This window comes from Lagopus muta, chromosome 7, assembly GCF_023343835.1.
Source record: "Lagopus muta isolate bLagMut1 chromosome 7, bLagMut1 primary, whole genome shotgun sequence".
Taxonomy (NCBI): Eukaryota; Metazoa; Chordata; class Aves; order Galliformes; family Phasianidae; genus Lagopus; species Lagopus muta.
The window spans coordinates 23,476,801-23,500,012 of NC_064439.1; the positions used below are offsets into that span (position 1 = coordinate 23,476,801).

General features: G+C 39.4%; 1 protein-coding gene across 1 annotated transcript in view; it reads left to right on the top strand.

Annotated features, from left to right (window-relative positions):
• Window positions 1–23,212, top strand: part of COL1A2 (collagen type I alpha 2 chain) — a 38,619-nt gene that overhangs the window by 13,897 nt on the left and 1,510 nt on the right. Inside the window, exons 16-51 of the mRNA XM_048950955.1 lie at window positions 638–691; window positions 1,916–2,014; window positions 2,103–2,147; window positions 2,268–2,366; window positions 2,897–2,950; window positions 3,051–3,158; window positions 4,001–4,054; window positions 4,158–4,256; window positions 5,026–5,079; window positions 5,423–5,521; window positions 6,231–6,284; window positions 6,998–7,051; window positions 7,141–7,194; window positions 7,298–7,351; window positions 8,182–8,226; window positions 9,832–9,930; window positions 10,541–10,648; window positions 12,070–12,123; window positions 12,676–12,729; window positions 13,210–13,263; window positions 13,369–13,422; window positions 13,528–13,635; window positions 14,568–14,621; window positions 14,715–14,768; window positions 15,604–15,765; window positions 16,752–16,859; window positions 17,291–17,398; window positions 18,641–18,694; window positions 18,797–18,904; window positions 19,115–19,168; window positions 19,493–19,600; window positions 20,172–20,225; window positions 20,359–20,466; window positions 20,869–21,115; window positions 21,513–21,703; window positions 22,814–23,056. Of these exons, the coding sequence (XP_048806912.1) occupies window positions 638–691; window positions 1,916–2,014; window positions 2,103–2,147; window positions 2,268–2,366; window positions 2,897–2,950; window positions 3,051–3,158; window positions 4,001–4,054; window positions 4,158–4,256; window positions 5,026–5,079; window positions 5,423–5,521; window positions 6,231–6,284; window positions 6,998–7,051; window positions 7,141–7,194; window positions 7,298–7,351; window positions 8,182–8,226; window positions 9,832–9,930; window positions 10,541–10,648; window positions 12,070–12,123; window positions 12,676–12,729; window positions 13,210–13,263; window positions 13,369–13,422; window positions 13,528–13,635; window positions 14,568–14,621; window positions 14,715–14,768; window positions 15,604–15,765; window positions 16,752–16,859; window positions 17,291–17,398; window positions 18,641–18,694; window positions 18,797–18,904; window positions 19,115–19,168; window positions 19,493–19,600; window positions 20,172–20,225; window positions 20,359–20,466; window positions 20,869–21,115; window positions 21,513–21,703; window positions 22,814–23,056 (3,210 nt within the window). The remainder of the gene's footprint in view (window positions 1–637; window positions 692–1,915; window positions 2,015–2,102; window positions 2,148–2,267; window positions 2,367–2,896; window positions 2,951–3,050; window positions 3,159–4,000; window positions 4,055–4,157; window positions 4,257–5,025; window positions 5,080–5,422; window positions 5,522–6,230; window positions 6,285–6,997; window positions 7,052–7,140; window positions 7,195–7,297; window positions 7,352–8,181; window positions 8,227–9,831; window positions 9,931–10,540; window positions 10,649–12,069; window positions 12,124–12,675; window positions 12,730–13,209; window positions 13,264–13,368; window positions 13,423–13,527; window positions 13,636–14,567; window positions 14,622–14,714; window positions 14,769–15,603; window positions 15,766–16,751; window positions 16,860–17,290; window positions 17,399–18,640; window positions 18,695–18,796; window positions 18,905–19,114; window positions 19,169–19,492; window positions 19,601–20,171; window positions 20,226–20,358; window positions 20,467–20,868; window positions 21,116–21,512; window positions 21,704–22,813; window positions 23,057–23,212) is intronic.

A 23,212-nucleotide genomic window follows, 5' to 3' on the forward strand; every position in this document is an offset into this window, starting at 1 on the left:
TTCATTCATATTTTATAAGCAACCCCTATCTTCATTAGCTGTTAATTGATCCAATTTCTTGAATCCATGGACATTCTTAATGACCTTAATATAAGTTGGGTCAAGCACTGTCTTGCAAAGAGATGCAGAGATCTTACTAGTTCTCTTGTCTTGTGTGAAGAAGGAAAAACGCTATCTGCAAGAATGGACTCTTGCAATAGATCAGACCAATTACTGGTGTGAAAGTGCACACAGTCATCCCTATACTGTAAATGTGTTAGAAATGGCCACTCTAAAACCAGTGTTTGCAGGGTGCAGCACTCCTCCTCATTTGTTTTGGGACAGGACAGCAAGGCATCTTGTCTTGCAGATACCTGTCTGTCTAGGATGCCTATCCTGTGTTTATTCTTTCTCAGGTGTTTGGCTTCATTGCTTAATTCGTTTTTGCAGATACACTGCAAATGTTTTTTCTGCAGTGACCTTACTCTCAACAGTTTGTAGTGAACCAAACCTGTCAGTTTAGAGTTGCAAAAGGCAAATAATATTTCAGTGTGCAGAAATGTCTAAGTAAATGTGCTTTTTAAAAATTTGTTTATTTCAGCAAAATTCTTGTCATTATTGAAAGCCTTTGCTCAAATGCTTCCCTTTGGTTTCATAGGGCCCCATTGGTGCTGCTGGTCCTCCAGGCTTCCCAGGTGCTCCTGGTGCTAAGGTATGAATGTCTGCTTATGCAGCTGGATTTGACAGTTAATACAAAATGTGGTAACTAGCATTGTTAGGCAGCAGAAATCACATGATGTGGTAGTACCATCTTGTCAGCTACAGGTCAGAATGAGGGAGAATTCCAACAGTATTTGGAGGAATATTTATATGAATGCTGATATAGTTATTAGTTATTCCACAGCTGATACACACACACACACATTGAAGAGTTCACATGTTATTTAAAACCGTATAATATCACTGGAAGAAGTAACCTGCTTTGGGATCCAGGGTGTGATCTATTCCAGAAGTTGGCTGTATTGTACATCCAGAATACAAGACATCTTCATCTGTCACACATATAGAAAAGATCAGGAGGCCAGCATAGCCAGCAAATCATGTCTGGAAGCTATGATTGAGTTAGGAGAGAGCTGATTCAAATAATAGATGCTATGCAGGTGTAACCTAATTTTTCACATCTTACATGTTGTGGTTGTATACACCTTTGAAGGGTGATGTAGATCATGACAAATAAACAAAGTAGCAGTTTACTTCACTTGACATCAGAAGAGGAGGGTAAAGAAGCTTTAGTTGTGTATCAGGCTCCTTCCAACCTGAGTTCTTGAAATTGATGGAGAAATTAGATGCAGTGATGAAACTGTATTTAAGCTTTTCAGGTTTTGGGCAGTATCATTTCCTTCTTGTCTGATTCTTGGCTGATCTTCATGATTCAGTTCCATAATAGATTTGGTGAATGCAAGTTTCTGAGATTGGTATCAAGAATCTTTTTCCTGCTATTTACACCACTGTGAGCAGTAGCCTGCAGTTCTCTGACCAGGTGCAATTTGCATCCATGCAAACAACAGCTTATGTACAAGATAACTGTCAATTAGGGCTCCTACACATTGAAACATCTTATGCCACTGCTGGAGACTCATCATTGTAGAGAAGACTGGAATCTTAATTCTAATTTTGTAGGTTAGCTTTCTGTAATAATGCAGATATGTTGATCATCTGTTGTTCCATGTTGTCCATCAGCTTTGATGGGATCTACCTATTTTTACCAGCTTCAGTGCCTTTAAATTCCAGTAAAGGCTTTCAGCCTCTTGTTCACCTGGACTCTGAAACAGGAACCTATATTGGATTGTCTTACAATGTCAGGCTAATTAAATTACTTTGCAATTGCCCTAACACTCTGGATACTGATACAGAGCTTTACCCTTTTCTCAAACAGGGTGAAATTGGACCTGCTGGTAATGTTGGCCCTACTGGTCCTGCTGGTCCAAGAGGAGAGATTGGACTTCCTGGTTCCAGTGGTCCTGTTGGCCCTCCTGTGAGTATCTTGCCAGTCTTTATCTATTGTCAGATGGATGCATTTGAGACTTTGAATTAACCAGTATAATTTTTTTCTGCCTCAATAGGGCAACCCTGGTGCTAATGGTCTTCCTGGGGCTAAAGGTGCAGCTGTAAGTATAGCCATGTGCATACTTATTTGCTTTAGGAAAAAAAAAAAAAACACACGGCATTTCAGTTAATGCATCAGAAAAGATAATGAACTTACAATAAGTTTTCTCTGTGTTGAACAGGGTCTTCCTGGTGTTGCTGGTGCTCCTGGTCTGCCCGGTCCCCGTGGTATTCCTGGTCCTCCTGGCCCTGCTGGTCCAAGTGGTGCTAGGGGACTTGTTGTAAGTGACTGTCTCCTGCATGTCTTCATTTGAAAACTGGATACAGCATCCATCACTGTGAAGTATTTCTTCCAGATATGTCTCTACATCTAATGCAGACACTTCTCTTGCTTCAGTATAATTAAGCATCTTAGCTTGTTTCTGTCTCTCACTGGGACTGAAGAGGTTTACTTACTCACTTTGGCTGCAAGAACTGTTAAGGTCTGACCCTCTTGATGGTATCAACAGAGATGTAATAGCAGTCTCACAGTCAGACCCTCAAGAGGTATCCTTAGTACAGGAACCAGCCCAAAGTGTTTCTTAGTTCAAGTACTGTAATTTCTAAATAATCTTCAACGTGTTTGTTTTCATGCCCATTAAGCCTAAAGTACAGCTACATTAACTGACTATGTCAGAGTAGAGTCAGGCATGACACTGGGTGATTAAAGATATTTTTGATTCATGAAAATGTTGTACAGGTAAGATTTATAGATAGAGAGAATTTCAGAATGGTGCTTAATCCTAGGATCTCTTTTTATGTTGGACTCTAGGGTGAACCAGGCCCTGCTGGTGCCAAGGGAGAAAGTGGTAACAAGGGTGAGCCTGTAAGTATGGCAATTTGTGAGTGTTGTTTCAGTGAATAGAGTTTCATAGTACCTATAGCTCAGCATCTGATTTATTCTTTTTGTCTTTTGGCTGACATAGGGTGCTGCTGGCCCCCCTGGCCCTCCTGGTCCAAGTGGTGAGGAAGGCAAGAGAGGCAGCAACGGTGAACCTGGCTCTGCTGGTCCCCCTGGCCCTGCTGGTCTAAGAGTAAGTTTTCTTTTCATGTTCCAGAAGTAAAAGTAAAAAGGAAAGAAGAAATAAAGCTGTATTCACAAAAGGAAATTGAATAATTATAAATGACTAAATTTGTGTTAATGCAACTAGACAAAGGCCATTTTGCTATTCTGAGCCTTTTGATTTGTTGGGACCAACCCTATTTTTGCTTGCATTAATGCTATTTATTATCTTATCCCTGAATTAATTATAGGTTGCTTAATTTATCCATTGAGTTATCCATTGATTAATATTTAGAGAATTAACATTGATTTTGCTATAAAGCTTCATAATGAGATATAAGTGCTTGAAAGAAATAGTCAGCTCACTTGTAATGTGAGAGAAGTTTAAACCCGGTGTCTGTAGTATGCTTATCACTGGGCCAGGAAACAACACAATGGCTTTCAGGAGGCGCATAGCTTTGTGCAGGTCCCTTTTTCACTGGAAGAGGCTAGGAAAAAAGGCAATGCTTTCATCAGTTTTTTTTATGGTGGAAGTAAGAATTCATTATTGCACCTTGCATAGGTTGTACAGAGTCCAAGAGGAGCTAGTAACTCTACAGAGATGTGCAGTTGAAACACCTGCCAGGTTGGTGATCCCAGCTGTTGTCCAGACCTGCTGTTAAGATCGTGCTAAACACTGAAAATGCTCTCAAAGAAGCAGATTAGAGTTTAGAGAAATAGAAGGGAAATGAGAGGGATTTCTTTCACAATATGCATTTGCACTTTTATCATATTTAGCAGACTTTCTTGAAAAGCTGAAAGTTATCTGGCACTCCTCCTCACAGGAACATATTTTTCTTTCCCTTTTTAAATTCGATTTGTATTCACTTGTAGGGTGTGCCTGGATCTCGTGGTCTCCCTGGAGCTGATGGCAGAGCTGGTGTCATGGTAAGGCTTATCTGAGTCATTTCTAAACTGTCTTCTTTTACATACAAATGTGTGATACTTTTTGCTACCTCTTTGTACTTTTATTTACTTCTTCTGTTATTAGGGACCTGCTGGTAACCGTGGTGCTAGTGGTCCTGTTGGTGCTAAGGGTCCTAATGGTGATGCTGGCCGTCCTGGTGAGCCTGGTCTTATGGGTCCAAGAGTAAGTTTGAACTGTGCAAAAAGAAAACTACTTGCATTTTGTGGATAAAATTATTCAGAAATCCAATTGCAGGAAGTCTATTCATGCCACAATTAAACTATTTCTATCAGCCCACTGAAAAAACATCCGTGAAGAAATGATTAAGCAGCATCAAAATGTTTATTGAAATTCATTTCTTTAGTATGTGGTAGCATCTAATAGCCTTGGTTGTGGAGCTGCATTCTCTTGTACTGGATATTCCACTGACTTGTTCTGCTTGTTATTATTTACAGAATGGAACCATTAAGATCACAGTTGAGGTGTATATCTCCTCAGTGATATGAGATGACTGATCTCAATTATTTCAATTTATTTTGCTAATGATTTCACTGAAAACAGCCATCCACTTTAGTGGTTCTGGATCCACCTGGATTATGTACATGTCAATGACTTGCCCTTTTAATCTTTTTACCCTTTCTACCCATCTTTCCTGAAAAGAGTGTTTTCACTGAATTTGTGAGCTACTGAGTGTCTGCAAACTTTTTGCTAACGTAGAGCCTACATGAGTTTATCTAAGCAAAACACACTAACCTCATTTTTTGTGTGCGTGGAAGCACACACCACCAAATTAAACTTCAGTTTAGATGAGATGTAAACTTGATAGAACATACAGTCCCATTTATGTGCATGTAAGCACATGCATGAATTTGTTTAAAAAAAAAAAAAAAAGTGACTGAAATGTTTGCTGGTTTGATTGCCTTCTAAAAACATGAAACCTTTCCTTTCTCAGGGTCTCCCAGGTCAACCTGGAAGCCCAGGTCCTGCTGGCAAAGAAGGTCCTGTTGTAAGTACTCTGGTTTTAATTGTTTCCCCAGTGCATACAAAGCATCAATGAAGATTTAAGAAGCAGAAATCTGTACTCTAATACAGCTACTTAAAACCAGTGAGATTCTACTACTCAATTACTCAGATGTGTAAAAAGACTTTCCATTCATTTCTGTGGGTCTTAGAAGGGGTCTTTGTCCTGAAAGGGGAAGAAAAAATACAGAGCTCTGTAAAAAGAAGAAAAAGGGAGGAATGCAGGTGCATGTGATATATGATCAGTGCTTAAAAGTTAAATGACAGTGACTTTCTGTGAGTACACTTTTCTCCACTAGTCATTTCATAGGTGTGTTTTCTTTTTCTAGGGTTTCCCTGGAGCAGATGGTAGGGTTGGGCCCATCGGTCCAGCTGGTAATAGAGGTGAACCTGGCAACATTGGATTCCCTGGACCAAAAGGTCCCACTGTAAGTACAGTAGAGAAAGTTTCTGTTTCTATTTCCAGACTAAGTTGTAGGTCCCCAACTCTTAACAGCCAAATGCATCTGCATATTCCTGTACTATATTGAATGGCATTTGCTCACTTTCAAGAGTTCTTTCTTAAATTGCTTCCCAATTATCTAAAATACAGATAAACAGTAATACACTTAATTGGGAATGCTTGGACATTGAAGTGACAAGATTAATAATGTCTGTATTATCATTTCTTTGTGTCCATTTTTTCATTTCTGTATATACAATTCAGTAAAAGTTCCGTGGAAGTTGGACATGAAATCTTTGTCTTTGGAGCACAATCCAAATCTCGTTCACTTTAGAAGAAAAGCTACCATCAAGTTTCACTGAGGCTCTTGATATGACCCACAGATGAAACAGATAATAGTTTTCCCCAGATGTGTGGTGTTGCTGTGCACACATAGGTATTAGTGTATTACATACGAAACTGCACAGCATATCAGGAGCTTGCATTACTTTCTCAAAAATAATCAAACGGAGTTTGGAAAAGACAAAATACTTATTTGCATTATTGCTCTTCTCTGATTCAACAAGCCAGATGCAGTTTGTGGCTTTTTAAATTAATGTTACAATGAATCCTTCATCAGGGAAGTATCACCTTCTATCAGTAGTGTAATCTGATTAACTTCCTTTTTTTCTTTTTTTTTTCTCTTTGACCTTCAGGGTGAACCTGGCAAACCTGGTGAAAAAGGCAATGTTGGTCTTGCTGGCCCCCGGGTATGTGAATATGTCTTCTTTATCAACCTCCAGAGAGAAAAATGTAGATTTTCAAGGTCTCTTTTATAAGATAGCATTGTCTTGTAAAAGCATGAAGGGGTGACGAAACAGGAGAGTACTTTGGAATGCATTCACATAGCTTCATGTCAGTGGAGACTGTTACTTGAAGATTAATATTAGTGCAAATGAAAATTACTCTTGTTAGATATGGATTAAGTAATTAATTATTGGGTATTAGCTTCCTATAAAAAAAGGAATAAATAGCAATTCCTTTGTAAATTTTTGTGGAGAGTGTATAGCTTCTATCTTACTTTGTAAATTTTCAGCACTTTCCTACTGATAAATGGAAGATTTTGTAAATCTCAACTAAGGAATCAAATAACTGATCTGTTCTGGGAAAAAAATGCCACCTATTTGCCGGATTTCTGTATCTGTAATTCCAAAGGATTTTTTGTAAGGATAAATGCACTGCAATAACATAAAATTACCTATTGTAATTTAGTTTTGTAAGCATCTGTATTACCTTCTGATAGTGAAGCTCTTATGAGCAAATGGGTAAGTTGAAGAAGCATAGGGCTTCAACTTAAATGTAGCAGTGTGAGTACAAAATAAGCAGCCAGAGACCTTTGGTTTTGGCACAGAAGCACTTTAGACAGATACTACTCATAACAAATAAAAACTTTGATAACCGCTTTCTGCTTGAACATATTTAGGGTGCTCCTGGTCCTGAGGGAAACAACGGTGCTCAAGGTCCTCCTGGTGTCACCGTAAGTAACAGCCTCCACACAAATCCAATTTGTGATTTATTTTTCATCACTGTGACTTCTGATTTTCAAATTCATTTTCTTCTATCCAGGGCAACCAAGGTGCAAAGGGTGAAACAGGTCCTGCTGGCCCTCCAGGCTTCCAGGTAAGAAGCTATGTGCTCTGCCCTACTTTACCTATTTTTTTTTTACAAAGCATAAAGTTCTTCTGCCTTAACTTTATTTGCATCCTTGTTTCTTTACACTTAGGGTCTGCCAGGTCCCTCTGGTCCAGCTGGTGAAGCTGGCAAACCAGGCGAAAGGGTGAGTAGCAGATACAGTACTGCTCAAGTAAAGGCATGTATTGCATAAGCCTTTTGTTAACAACTGTGGTGAAGCAAGAGTCCATTGAATCCATTTGCCAAAATGGATCTGTGTTATATGCAGAGTTTAATAATCCCTTTTGGTAAAATTAGCCACAAATGGAGAAGGTCCTTTGGCACTTGGAGCATACTTCCTATTTTAAAAGTTCCTTTATGAAAAGGAAAAAAAGCAGTCCTTTGCTTTTGAGGCCATAAACAACAATAAAACATCCCCCATAAAAGACAAGCCAGCACATGAAGAACGTTGTATTCCAGATTTCCTTTGAAACAGGCAAGTTTCAATCTAACCAGCATTACTCCAGTTGCATGCCTTTGCTCATCTGCTGGAGTTCAGTGGGTTTACATGGCATACAATGGAGATAACTTGGTGATAATTCAGGCTCCTGATTCTGCACAGTAGTGTGTGATGGAACCTGCAAATTGTGCATCCTGTGCATCGTATCAGTCGTTCAAGTTGGTAGTTAATCATTCTGTGATTCACTGTGAAAGTTTGCACTGCATGTGCCTGACCAAAGAGCTTGAAATTGAGTAACTAACTCCCTTCAGATGAGAAGTGCATCTCTTAGCCTGTGTGCTTTGAGATTTTGTGCAGTTATATGAAAACAGTTTATGTATCTAAAAAACTGGTTTTAGTCTGAAGATTTTTCAACATACTGCTGAAATTTGAGAAGCATTTCTATTTACTGCTAATTAACAAAGTTCAAAAGTTCAATGTGAGCTATTAAGTCTGCTCTTGAAATAAACTTTATCAATCCATCTCTTCTCTTCTAGGGTCTCCATGGTGAATTTGGTGTCCCTGGTCCTGCTGGCCCACGGGTGAGTGACTCATCTGAAATCTAGTAGACACTTGTCTTCATGCAGTGTTTAGAATTAGTATGAACTGTATGCACTTACAAGTTTCTCAAGACAAGCTACTTTTCTCAAGTACAGAATATCATGTATTGCAGTGGACTGCCTGGAAGCAGAATTTTTTATGCTCTTTCTGCTTGTCAGGATATACCTGTCACACCATACAATAGTTGCCACTGTTAATAAACTTCTGGATAAGGAATACAAGTACTGCACAAGTAATGATGTCCTGATGATCTGGTTAAATACGTTTTTTATGTTAACTTAGCAGCGGGAATATGGGTGACAAAAAAAACAGTCCTACAGTGTTGCAGTGAGGCTTAGTGCATATGAGAATTTTAACTCCATTGTCATCTACCCAAAGGGGTAGATTTATGAGCCTCACCAATTTTGTTATACCACCCTTGCTAGCCAGCTTCTGCCTCCCATGTGGTGGTGTTGTGAATGAAAGGTAGGCTGAGTCCAGAGCCTGGAATAGTCATTAGAAAATACTGCCCTCAGCTCTCTTCACTCCTGAACTGTGAAAAAAGGGCTGTGGAGAGCCTCCACAGAGCAATAGGGAGTCAGCTCTCACATTCCAGTTTATAGAATGCTCAATTATTTATTTGCTTTCTGAATCTTTATAAAAAGTTGATATTTAAACTATTCTTCCTCTTTTCTCTCACTATAAGCATTCTGCCTTCCTGACTGAATGTACTTGTGAGTGACAAATACTCCCATTCATTCTTACATCAGTCAGCTGTGAGGCTGTTAGTAACCATGTCTTCTTTAAAATTTCATTTTGCTAATCTATCCAGCCCAAGCTCCCTTCATCATTGTAGCAGCAGTTAACTGTCTTTGCTCTAGCTTGATGTTAAGCATCGTGTACTCATCTGATTGTATTTCATTCAGTATTCCAAATTAGGTCTTAGCAATGTTCAGTATAACAGAATTAACACTTCCTAAAAATTCCACAGTGCTTGCATGAGGTCTCACTGGTGCTTTTCAGAGTGTGCCATCTCTCCTTGAGTCAGTTATTTGATCACATTACAGTTGTTGCTCTAACCCCCACATTCTCTAATGTAACTGAAAATTTCCATTATGCCCTATCAGATTACTCACTGCTTTTCAGCTTGATTACGCTGGGATAATCCAAGATTTCTTTGTTAGTGAAAATCATATAACTACATTTGATAATCTACTGAATCTGAGCCCAGTTTCTGGCTATTTCCAGTTAATATCTTCTTTGAAATGTATCCTTATTCCTGTTAGAATGTTCAGGTCACATTAGTAGTTTTTAGCTGTCACCTTTATTTCCTGGTGGCACTTGCCACTGTAAAACCAATTATTTGCCAATTTCTGTGGCCCTCATTTCTCTAGGATCCATTGTCTGACCTGATTGGTACTTTGCTTTATTTGTGTCAAAAGCTAAAGCCAGTTTTTCCCACCAATTTAATGTGCATAATTCTGATATTAATAATGGTTTGTTCAGCTAAAAATGCATCATAGTGTCTCTGCTACCAGTTGGTGCTTTTGAACCTTCAACCTACAGAACAATTAAAGGAAAAACTCAAATCAAACTGTCTCTCACAGGGTGAGCGTGGTCTTCCTGGTGAAAGTGGTGCTGTTGGTCCTGCTGGTCCTATTGGAAGCCGTGGTCCATCTGGCCCACCAGGCCCTGATGGTAACAAGGTATGTCTTCTCCAGCTACCACTGCCTCACTACTGAATTGCAAATGAGGGCAGTCAGAAACCTTCTTTACTCAGTGTAACTGGTTGCTGCTAACAGGTAATCCACACACATCATAGGTACTGGGCCCTTTCTTCAAGTAGTAAATCCCTGTAACAGCTACTCCACACTAATATGGATCTTTTTTGTTTTATCACTGATGAGAGGGAATATGTTACTCTGAGATTTTGGCTAAAATTCATACTAGCCTGTTTATACCCTCCTGGGGAATGACATTCTTGTGTCTGGTAAGCAGTATTTTCCCAAAAGCATTAGCATGATCTTCTGCATGGTCTTCTGCACACATTAAGTGTGGGGCTCCATTTAGAAGATCTTCATATGCAGTCTTGCCATGAAGGTTTAGTTTGGAATATGGGACCACAAATCAGAGAGTTCATGTCCAGCGTCTTCACTGAAAAGTTACAGATGCACAATAGCTAGAGACCAAGTGCTACTACTCAGTATATTCACAAGCCAATAGAATATGGGCTTATAAGTAACGGAAAAATTGTGTTCCATATTGCAGTATTGTTCCGTATTTCACCATTCTTACACAATAACCTGTTGGTGCTAGGGTGAGCCTGGTAACGTCGGTCCTGCTGGTGCTCCTGGTCCTGCTGGGCCTGGTGGAATCCCAGGAGAGAGAGGTGTTGCAGGTATTCCAGGAGGCAAGGGTGAGAAGGTAAGGCTGATGCTCTCTGTGTTATATATACACAGGTCTGGGAGATGCTTGAATTTCACTAACTGAAAAAAATGCAGGTTACCCAAATACAATTTCTGTTTGCTGTGAAATTGTATTTCATGGTGTCTCATTAGTTCTCAGTAAGTAAAGGTTTTGTTGGTCCAACAGAGTGGCAATATTTTGAGGTACAAAGACTGCATTTTGATCTTTGCTCAGCATTTGGAATTGGTTTAAGTGGCAGGTAGGGCCTCACAGGGTTGAGTAACAATGAGCTTACCTTTATAAAAGCAGTGTTAAATCTGAATACAGGCTTTACAGCAGGAATGGGCTTATGGATCATGAAGAACTGAGTGTCATCTGCTCAGATCCGTAATAGCTCTACTCTGATCTCTGATGCAGTACGTAAGATATATAAATAAATGGCTTAGTGAGAAGTGTTGGTGGTAGGTGGGCAGTTGGACTGGATGATGTCGTAGTTCTTTTCCAACCTTGGCAATTCTATGAAATTACAAAAAATTTTTGATTGTATTGGATGCATGTAATAAAAGCAGAAAACTTCAGCCAGTGCAAGCACTCGCACGGAACCAGACTTCACAGTTTTGTGTAAATCCTGCTGCAAACTCTGATTTGCTCATATAATTATCTATAAAATGGATTTTTACCTTGTTAGGTACACTTTGTTCCAAGTTCTCCTCAGTTCATTATTTAAACTCTGAACTGAGATTTCCATACCTTTAATTGTTTAGACTAAAAAATCTACAACTGCATTTATGCTACATGACTATAAGGAAATTAAGATGAAAATTGCTTGCAACTTTTAATAAAAACTGTGTACAGGCATGCAGATTAATGCAGAAGAGTAGGATTTCTTCAAAAAGAAGAGAGAACAGAGTGCTAGTCTGAATTATTGACACTACCAATGACCTAGATACTATTTTTGTTATATAAAACATGGCCTTTTACATGACCACTCATGACCTCATTTTTTTTATCATTTCTTTTCTTGCTTCAAATAGAAGACATAACATAAATCCCTAGGAAGATTTTTACATTTGGTTCTTTTTGTGACCAAAAGAAAAGGGGTTTTGAGGTAGTATTTACGTTCACCATTTGGAACAGACATCTTAATTTTGAATTTTTAATTCTTGTTACCTGGAAGAAAATTAATAGGTTTATATATAGAATAAAGTAATAATTCTGTCAAGTCACACCAGTCCTTTTTGTCTACATGTTTTGTCTTTGTGAGTAGGTACATATTCAGCAATAAGAATTAGATAAGTCAAAGTCCATTCCCAAACCAAAACCAGTATAGGTATCTCTGTAGAATGTGTGCATTCAGAAAACAGCTCAGGCCTTCTTTCTGAGAAACTGTTTTGTACATTACTGAGATAATGCTTGCTTCCTCTATGTATTCATTTTAGGGTGCCCCAGGTCTGAGAGGTGATGCTGGTGCAACAGGAAGAGATGGTGCCCGCGTAAGTATCTTTTGCTTCTACTTGAGTTTACTTGGATGCACCTGACTACATAAGTGATTAAAAATGATATTTATGGCTTTTATTTTCCAGCGTATTCCATTTCCTCTAACAACTGCTTGCTTTTGATGCAAGTCAGTATGACTCTGTAGTCCCTTGTTCAGGGGTGTTTGAATTTGAGGAGTGAGAGAGAAGCAATCACTCTTCATGCATGAAAGCAGAGAGATGACATTGGCAGAGATCACTATTTCATAGACAGTTGTCAGTGTGACGTCCTCTGGAACTTTATGGGCCCAGCCTATAGAGCTAATTGTAAAGGCAGCCTGCAAAGCCACACAACATTAATTTGGCATTTTGGCTGTTTGTGCTGGATTTCATACTTTGGGAGGAAAGTAACAACATAGAATTTCAAGGACACCAGGTTATGTAAAATATATTAAGAGTAACTGAGATAAAGTCACATGCCTATCTCCTGGAAAAAAAAAAACAAAAAAATGTAATTGGTGACTCTTGCTTACATTTTGTTAGAAATGATGTCCTTCTCTTAACCTGTAGGGTCTCCCTGGTGCTATTGGTGCTCCTGGCCCTGCTGGTGGTGCTGGTGATCGGGTAAGTTTGCTCTTTGAATGAAGGTGTGTCTTTTTTAATAGTTTGCCCACAGTATGAATATTTAAGAGGAAGACTCTAGTCTACTAGAAAACAGTTGCATCTTGTTAGGGTGCACAAGTTTTGCAAGTTCTCACATTATGTGAAGCAAGTGTTATTGGGAGTTTTCCATTGTGCCCCATACCTTTTCTTAAAAGGGCAGGGAATGGATGTACATCTACATGGCAGTGGTTTTTACAGAAAATCTTCAGATTCGAGCTTTGTCTGAATTTTTTCTGATTGAGGCTATGATCCTCCTCACACTGGGAAGAAGTTCTGATATGGTGTCAAACAACAACACATTAGCTCCTAATGACTCGTCATCCTGTCCTTGGAAATTATTCTTAACATGGGGTAGATAGAGTGTATGCATCAATACCACAAGATCTGTTTTGGCATGTGTGGCCTTCCCCCATGTAATGTAATGTCTCCTGTCTGTTTCAGGGTGAAGGAGGTCCTGCTGGTCCCGCTGGTCCTGCTGGTGCCCGTGGTATTCCTGTAAGAAGCAATTCCTTCAATTATTTCATCATGTCAAAGACATGATATTCACAAAAATGCCCTTTTAAAGCCAATTCCAACTAGTCCTCATTGTCTTCTCTTTAGGGTGAACGTGGTGAGCCTGGTCCTGTAGGTCCTAGTGGATTTGCTGGACCTCCTGTGAGTACTGTTTTCACTTTCCTCTTATTGATGCCACACCATTCCTTTACTTTCTTAGCTTACTTTTTCAACTCCTTGTTCTTTGTGTTTCTTTTCTGTCTATAGGGTGCAGCTGGTCAGCCTGGTGCTAAAGGCGAGCGTGGCCCTAAGGGACCAAAGGGTGAAACTGGACCAACAGGTGCTATTGGGCCAATTGGTGCTTCTGGACCACCAGTAAGTGAACTGTATCTTGGTAAAATGGTTTTTAACTGTGCTATGCAAGCAAAATGCTAACCTGAAGGCCTTGAATTTTGAAAAGGTAATTAAAAGAAAACAAACAAACAAACAAAAAAACCCAGAAATTCAAATTAGGCTGTGAGGAAAGTCAACATCCTGATTTTTCACACATTATATGAACCTAATCAGTTTATTTGTGTGGGCTGAGATCATGAGTCTGGAACTGAAATGAAGAGAAAAAAATAAATAATTTTCAACTTGTGCTAAAGATCAGCAAAATCTGTCTGTCTTGAACCATTCAAGGGATATTTCTGGGTAAGTTCCTGAGCTGAGGGCCTTAGAGATAGAATGTTCTATTGCAGCCTGACTTTTAGATCCAGTTGTGCAGCTGTGTGTGTGCAAATTGGTGCACACTCTTGCAAATGAGCGTATAATACAGTCCAAAGGTTTCACATGCATGCAGCCCATTACTGGGGAATTGATGCAGAAAGAAAGGTCTTGGTATCTAAAATACTCTGAAATATTGCAAGGTAACATAGGCAGAGGGTCTTACCATACGCTTCTGTAAGACCAATACCAGATCTTGGAACTACATGGCTGCAGCAGGCATACTATACAAACAGGACTCCTGCTGTTCTTTGCCTTACTACACCTTTCACATTTTACTTCCAGATTTGCATAGATGCATGTAATATTGGCAAGGCAGATTCATTTGAATCGTGCATGCCTTATGCAACACTTCAATCCTTACCATATTGATTTAAGAAGTCAATGAGACCCCTAATATCATCACATTCTGTTTTGGGACCCCAAAATTCTTCAGTTAAAGTAAATAACAAAACTGTTTCTTTTTTGTAAGAGTGAGACTGGTCCCCTTTATAACAGGTCTTTGCTTGACTCATCTCTCTTTTTCTACCCTTCACACATAGGGTCCCATTGGTGCTGCTGGTCCTGCTGGCCCTCGTGGTGATGCTGGTCCTCCTGTAAGTCCTCAGGCTTTTACCATTCGCACTGTTGCTTTCCATGAAGTCATTGTTTTCTTTAAACTAAATTTTCCTTTTGACTTTTATTTTTAGGGCATGACTGGTTTCCCTGGTGCTGCTGGAAGAGTCGGTCCTCCAGGCCCTGCTGTAAGTGACTGATGGAGAAGTTTTAGTGGGAGACAAGTCTGAAATTGTACTAGTTAGGGATAATCCTCATTTTTGTTACATGACTCAAATTCTGACTATCCTGGAATCGCTTCAGATCTTTACAGGACTGAATAGGAAAGAAAATTCACTGACTGGGAATTATGTATTTAGGTTTGGTTTTTTTTTTTTTTCACAGGCTAAAAGGCATCTTTCTGCACCATTAAGTGCTTTGCCTGTTGTAAAAATCTGGCTTTTTTGTTTTTATTCACAGAAAGTAACTCCATAGATACTGGTTTTGAGTGAAATAAGGTCGTATCCTACCTCAAAAAGAATGTAGAGATTATCTCGTGTCAACACTTTCCAAAGTATCTGCAGTTCCAACTGCTGTTTGAAGCAGGGGAGCCTCTGATTATGTCTATGAATGTGACTTACTACTTTCTTTTTCAGCCCAAACTTGTTATTTCCAATTGACTTTCATAAAACTTCCTTCTAACAACAGTGTTCCAAGCCTTAGGAAGAGGTATTCCTTTCCTATATTTTAAATCCCACCATCCAAAGCTAAACAATCCTGTTTGTTTTTCTTTTCCCTGTAGGCTTTATAGTTGCAATTGATGTCTCTAGTATCAAACCTACATGCAAAATTTTGCCACATTCCCTAATTCAATAATTCTGCTGATTCCAGCTATGCACTGCTTAACAGAAGTAGTAACAGTTGCTGCTCTGTAGCAGCTGATAACCCGTTTATTGCAAAGCACCATTTTTGTAAATGGCATGGTACTTCTCCCTAGTTCTGGTCTGTGTTGTAATGATGACACTTTCATGCTTGATCCTCTAGGGCATCACTGGTCCCCCTGGTCCTCCTGGCCCAGCTGGCAAAGATGGTCCTAGAGGTCTGCGTGGTGATGTTGGTCCAGTTGGCCGTACTGGTGAACAGGGTATTGCTGGCCCACCTGGTTTTGCTGGTGAGAAAGGTCCATCTGGAGAGGCTGGTGCTGCTGTAAGTAACTGAGTATCACATCTCATCACAAGTGTCTCTCTGTGTAAATGTTACAGCTTCTAAGATACTTTTGGTACTTTTGAAGGGCATTTCTTCTTTACCAAATTTAGCAAAGTTTTTTAAGCAGTAGCTCCACTGAGATTAAGGAAACTTTTTATGCATGTTTGACCAACAGACCCTAAAAGTGAGCACTACCTCTGTGCTGGGTGTCTTACAGAAGTAACTATTTGTGTGAATTACCTCTCTCTACCTTCTCAATGTAAATATATTGAAGTTTCTTCCATAATCTGTAAAAGTTACAGATAAGAATACAATGGTCACTGTCACTGTTGGACATGTATGCTAAAAATTTGTAGGTGACTGTTGAATATTTACCCTGTAAGGTCTGGAATAAAGCAGTAAATCTTCTAGTTTTATATTGTAGTTGAACTAGAGGGTGTGACTGCAATTAGGAATAACAAAGTAATATTTCAGGATGACCACTTATGCCAAGTTTAGTAGCACATGCACGAATTTTAAGGAAATTGAAAAGTCTCTTAACTAAAGATACTTTGACTTTTCAAAGGATCAGTAATGAGCTCTAAGGCTTATAGGGAGATAGAAAGTACCTAGATGGTACATAATAAGGCTGTCACAGAATCAGATGGCTGGTTTTTCACTATGCAGTTCCCTCAGCACAGTCATCTTCTCCATTCTGAATACCCCAGTTTTCATGTACCACCCACTGTTAGAGAATGGGAAAAACGCAATAGGAGATCTTGTCCAGAAAGGAAAAGCAAATGTACTTACTGGGGTCAGAATATAATCAGCATTACTTTCTTAGAGACCTTTAGGTTCAGTCTTCCACCTTGGTTACAATTTTTTCCATTTGGAAACTGGCAATGACCCACATTGAGATCTTTGGAAAAGAGTTACAGAGCAAAATAAATGAGAAATACGGAGGGACTTTTTTACCCCCCCTGTTAATAGAATCTTTCTTCTCACAGGGTCCTCCTGGTACCCCAGGTCCTCAGGGTATTCTTGGTGCTCCTGGTATCCTTGGTCTGCCTGGCTCTCGGGGAGAACGTGGTCTTCCAGGCATTGCTGGAGCAACAGTGAGTATATGACTCGTTGACTGCACTAAACTACAAAGAAAAATGCTGAGGTCTCCTCTTAAGGAATAGTGGTGGACAGGAGGTATAGATTCTGTTATCATTTCTGCTGCAAACAGATCTTGGTTAAATGGAGCCTACAGGCTTGAGCAGTGGAAGAAATTATTGCTTGCTGCAGACAAACAAAACTTGTATCTGAAGGTGAACATACTTTTGAATGGCATCAGAAGCATCTGTTCTTAGCAAGACACAGAAAAGCTAGAAACTGAAATATTTTGCTCTAGTTAGATATGTTTCTCATTGTCTCCTGTTTCTGTTTCACTTCCAGAACTGACTGCAGAGAAATGTTTCTCTTAGATATAGGCTGACAGTTCTGTAAGACTGTTTTTTGATGTATTATATGTCACATTCTGTTTCCACTGTTCCTGTATTAGGGTGAACCTGGTCCCCTGGGTGTTTCTGGTCCTCCTGGTGCTCGTGGTCCCTCTGGTCCTGTGGGTTCTCCCGGTCCTAATGGTGCTCCTGGTGAAGCTGGTCGTGATGTAAGCTATGACTTCTTTCCTTTCCAAGATTGCTTTACTTTTGTTCTGAGCCAAAGACTAACACACAGAGAAACTGAATGCAATTGGATGCTGTTCTGCTAGCAAACTTGTACCTTCCAGTGTCTTCAGGGAAAATAGCAGGATCCCAATACACAAATCCCTTATTGGCAAGGTCTAAAACAGAGCAGTGGTACCAGGGAATCTCCTCATCGTGAAATGAATTTCAGTCCTTTTCCCCAACAGCTCTGACTAGGTGACAAATTCTTCAAGGCATAAATTGTATCTGAAGGATATGCTGGAGTCACAATCAGAATCTTTTGACTTTTGCTTAATTGCCAAAAAAGATTGAGTGAGAAGAAGCCTTCATTGCAGGAGCTGGTGAAAGCATTACATCCCATGCAACAAGCTTTTGGCTGTAGAGAGGGAAGCTACATCAGGGAAGCTGATTGTCTGTGATAATTTCTTTTAACGTCAGGTATATACACAGTGTTTCCTGACATGCATTCCTTCACCATGAGATGTAAAGGAGGCTAAAAACATGACAGAACAAACTCTGGCCTGTGTGGCAGGTACTGCTGATCTCCACAGATAAATATAGGCAGTGGAGGACTTGTATCCTATCTGGAAAGGGGTAGTGGAAGTACTGCAATGTAATAAATTGCCCCCTCCAATGCCCTACCTCATGGATGATTATTTGGTGGACTGGGCCCTGCAACCAGCTTTTCATAGAGCAGTGAATAAACTTATCCATTCAATGCAGCCATCCAGGTTAGTAGTTTACCTTGAAGGGTATCCATATAGTTTCTAGGTATTACTTATACTCTAAGAAAAGTAAAATATTCACACGTTATAGTTCTCCTTAAGGATTTAAGATATAAATTTTTCTCTGGGCATTATCAGAGAAGTTTGTGTGATAATCTGAGACACTGTTAGTACGGAACTCTTGTACTAACTTTTCATTTACAGAAATAGAACCAAAAGTCATGAATTTTCCTTATATTGGTATTGTAAAATCTAAAATATTCGAAGGCCACCCTATTTTTCAGAGAATGTTAATCTGTGTAAGGGACTTGAATGTGGGACTTATAACAAAGTTTGCCTTAAAGATTCATGCTATTCTATCTCAATGTCATGCTATTCTATCTCAATGTCTTCTAGATCTCATAAGGAGCAATTAGGCTGGGTCAAAGTTCTATGTGAGATATTGATAGACTTTAATGTTTTTAAATGGTACTTTAACAGGGCAATCCTGGAAATGATGGTCCTCCAGGCCGTGATGGTGCTCCTGGTTTCAAGGTGACTACTTCTTTCCTTTTATTCCATATTTATGAAAGAAATCTTCCAGTATGTATAAGTCAGTAGTAACACAGCATCACTCTTGCATTCCCTTGTGCTCAGGGTGAGCGTGGTGCTCCTGGTAACCCTGGTCCCAGTGGTGCTTTGGGTGCTCCTGGTCCTCATGGCCAAGTTGGTCCTTCTGGAAAGCCTGGAAACCGTGGTGATCCTGTAAGTTGATGAGATTTTACATTTCTTCTGATTGATACAGGACTAACATTTGTCCATTGTACATGCACATGTGCATTTTATATACATATATGCATCAAAACCCTATCATATGTGAATAATTACTTTGCCTTCTGTAGAGATATGCTTAGCATGGATCCTTTATTAGGTATGATATGCATCAGTGACATGCATTTTCTTTTCCTGTTCCAGGGTCCTGCTGGTGCTGTTGGGCCTGCTGGTGCTTTTGGCCCAAGAGGTCTCGCTGTAAGTCTTAATTTCTGTATACATTACTACATTGATACAAGAATTGAAAACATATGCTTAACATTAAGGGGCTACAACTGCATTCAAGCACAAAAAGTAGTGCTTAAGGAGCTGTAAATATTTATAAATCTAGGATCTTGATCATCTTCTCTCATGGGATTGAACCTGAAGCTTTTGGGATTAGCACTTTTCCTGGGCATCTTAACAGGATATACATAAATATATCAGGGGCAACCTGTGGCATAATGTAGAATGCTTATACTGAATTCATTCTGTCGGTAATATCTAATTCAGGCCTTCTTTAGCATGTATATCCTTTCCTAGGGCCCACAAGGTCCACGTGGTGAGAAAGGTGAACCTGGTGATAAGGGACATAGAGGTCTGCCTGGCCTGAAGGGACACAATGGATTGCAGGGTCTTCCTGGTCTTGCTGTAAGTAAATGATTTTCAATATTTTGACTTAGTTCACTCTGCATCATCTTTCTAAAGCCATATGATCCACTCAGTGCTTTCCACATAATAGGATGAATTTTAATAATGCTGCTGATAGCTGATTTTAGAACTGTACGATTTTTTTGCTCTGAAAACTACAAACTACATTTGGCTAGCACAGAATAAAAAAAGCTCTGCCTATGTTTAATTAGTATTTCTTCTTTTCTGGTCAGAAATTGTAAAGTTTCTGTATCAGAGAGAAGCGAGTCATTTACAGATTATCTTCCCTTTAAATTCTGGTATCGTCTTTGGGAATTCTGTCTCTTATTTTAAAGAGAAAAACCTAAGAAACAATATAGAGACTCCTGTAGGTTATCCTTTTAAACAACTATTTTCACTCTCTTTCCTTTTATACATTTTAAATCCCAACTGCAGTTGGGATACTAATGCCAGTTGCCCTAGATTTCCATTCTCTGAACCCAAATACATCTGCTGATCCCCTTTTGAATCATGTTAATACAATGTGTGGCATTGCACTTTTTAATGAATATGTATTTGTTTTTTCCAATAGGGTCAGCATGGTGATCAAGGTCCTCCTGGTAACAACGGTCCTGCTGGCCCAAGGGTATGTGAATTTAAGAGTATATGCAAATAATTCTCTCATTCTTTTTATGGAATATATTTCTATGCTCTAATTTGTATGAATCCCTATCTGTAGCATTCCCTACTGTCATTAAACTGTTCAAGTTTCTTTCTAGGGTCCTCCTGGTCCTTCTGGTCCTCCTGGTAAGGATGGTCGCAATGGTCTCCCTGGACCCATTGGCCCTGCTGGTGTACGTGGCTCTCATGGTAGCCAAGGCCCTGCTGTGAGTATAACTTATGTCTTGTTGATTTAACACATATAGGTAACAGTTAAATGAAAAACACTTTAAAATCTTAGTTTATAGAGAGATTTATTTCTACTTTAATAAGGGATTTTGAAATGTTGTTGTTTAACATCCAACATTTCCCTAATAGATTTAAACCTGAAGTCTTTCTTCACTCTTTATGGCCAGCCAGTATAAGCACAAAGGTGTGGTTGTCCTACACACTGTATCTTCTGCTTTAGTTCACAGGAGTTACCACAGAGCAGGTCCATAGGTCCTTCCTCAGATTATTGCTGAGGGTGCTAAGTCTTCAGTAGGACAATGAATGTGTGAAAATAGTCGTCTGAAATAATCATATTTGTAATAGAATACTTCTTGACTTTTGCTTTTGAAAAACTTTAGGGTCCTCCTGGTCCTCCTGGTCCCCCTGGTCCTCCTGGTCCCAATGGTGGTGGATACGAAGTTGGCTTTGATGCAGAATACTACCGGGCTGATCAGCCTTCTCTTAGACCCAAGGATTATGAAGTTGATGCCACTCTGAAAACATTGAACAACCAAATTGAGACCCTGCTGACCCCAGAAGGCTCCAAAAAGAACCCAGCTCGCACCTGCCGTGACCTCAGACTTAGCCACCCAGAATGGAGCAGCGGTACGTTAGTGCCAGATATTTGCCCCTTCTGGCTCAGCAAGTTATTTTCAACTTATTAGCTTTCTTTGAATGGTAACCCTGGTCAACCAGTGAGAATACTAAATGGCTAGTGAAGATGTTCTGTGCCTCCAGTGAAAATGCATATCTGTGAGGATATTTAGAGACATTCAAACATCTACTGTTGTGGAATTATTGCAGTCTTCTTTAAAAATAGTGCAAAAATGTCTAATCCTAGTTTTTGAGTACAGTTAATTTCTTACACATTGACAGTTTAAAAGGTGTATTTCTCCCAATTATCACTTCAATACTGTACTTAGCTGTGACATTTATGACCTCTCTGAATTTCTGTATCAAACCAATGAATATAAACTGAATGCAAGTGTTTCTTTCCTCAAAGGTTTCTACTGGATTGATCCTAACCAAGGCTGCACTGCAGATGCCATTAGAGCATACTGTGACTTTGCCACTGGTGAGACTTGCATCCATGCTAGCACTGAAGATATTCCAACTAAGACCTGGTATGTCAGCAAGAATCCCAAGGACAAAAAGCACATATGGTTCGGTGAAACTATCAATGGTGGTACTCAGGTATGTGATGCACTGGAGGATGATTGTTTCCTGCAGTGCTTTCTGAATAATTCCCTACCCGCTGACACTCAGTGAGCAAAACTCATTAATTAAACTCTTAGAGGAGAAATATGAAAAGGGGAACAGCTACGTTTTATCTCAAGGGACCAGGCTTCCAGTTCTGGCTTCAAACACAGTTTGCTAAAGAGATTTTTTTAGTATTGTTCTAATTTTTCTTAGTGTCTGCCAGTGATCAATTCAGCATGATTAGTGGCCATACCTAAGGGAATCCTGGCCTGGAATGTGCTACTGTAGTACAAAGACAGTCTGGAAACTGAGAAAGGAATAATAATAATTTTTGCTATTTTTTAAGTTGGGATTTATTTTTGACATATTGTGCTATTCTTGAAAAAATATTTGTATTACACATGACAGATCCTAAGTATATGCCATTGTAGCACTCAGAATTGCCATTAAGTAAAATCAAGAAATATATCTACCTGCATATCAGACATTGTACCAGCCAGCTGGAAAGTCCTTTTTGTACAATTAAGAATTAATTTCATAATTTTTAAATGAAATTGAATTAGTCTTATGATGAAATCCCAGTTTCCAAGTTCTTTAATACAAAATCAAAAAAGTTTATCACTGGGTCAGAACAAGGACCCATGGTGCTCTAGAGTCCTATTTCTCACATTGGCTGAAAGCAGTTGTTGTCAAAGAATATGAGGAAGCAAACATTCATAACATCCACAGACGCTACTCTATAAAACTAAAATAAGAAATAAAAACTCAGGGCTTTCTTGAGCCAGGCATTGTCTGTGTATTTGTGGAAACAATGGATTTCTCCTCTTTTGAATATGTCTGATCTCATCTTTAAATCCACATAAATGGCTAAAAACCACCATATCTTGCATCAGAGTTCTACAACTTAACTCCATCCACTACTTGTGCTCAGCTTTCACCTTACTTCCTGCTAGTTGTGTGGTGCTGTCTAGCTCTGCAGTTGAAATAGGCAACTGATCTCAAACATTTGTGCTCTTTAATTTTTTTTTCTATTCCTACAGAAAATACGTAAGCACTCACTTTTCCCCAGAAATTCAATTGAGTGGGTTTCTTTGTCTTTTTCAGTTTGAATACAATGGTGAAGGTGTGACCACAAAGGACATGGCCACCCAACTTGCCTTCATGCGTCTGCTGGCCAACCATGCCTCCCAGAACATCACCTACCACTGCAAGAACAGCATTGCCTACATGGATGAGGAGACTGGAAATCTTAAAAAGGCTGTTATACTCCAGGGATCCAATGATGTTGAACTACGAGCTGAAGGCAACAGCAGATTCACTTTCAGTGTTCTTGTGGATGGCTGCTCTGTAAGTAACACAGAAAGCATGGGCAGTATGATTGTATTAATGAGTTGTGCTTTGATTCAGAACTAGATTATCAGTCAGACCAGAAAAAATTTATCCAGTGAGGATAAATAGCCTATAGAACCACCTGTGCCAGGTCTTTAATAAGTGACAAAGACT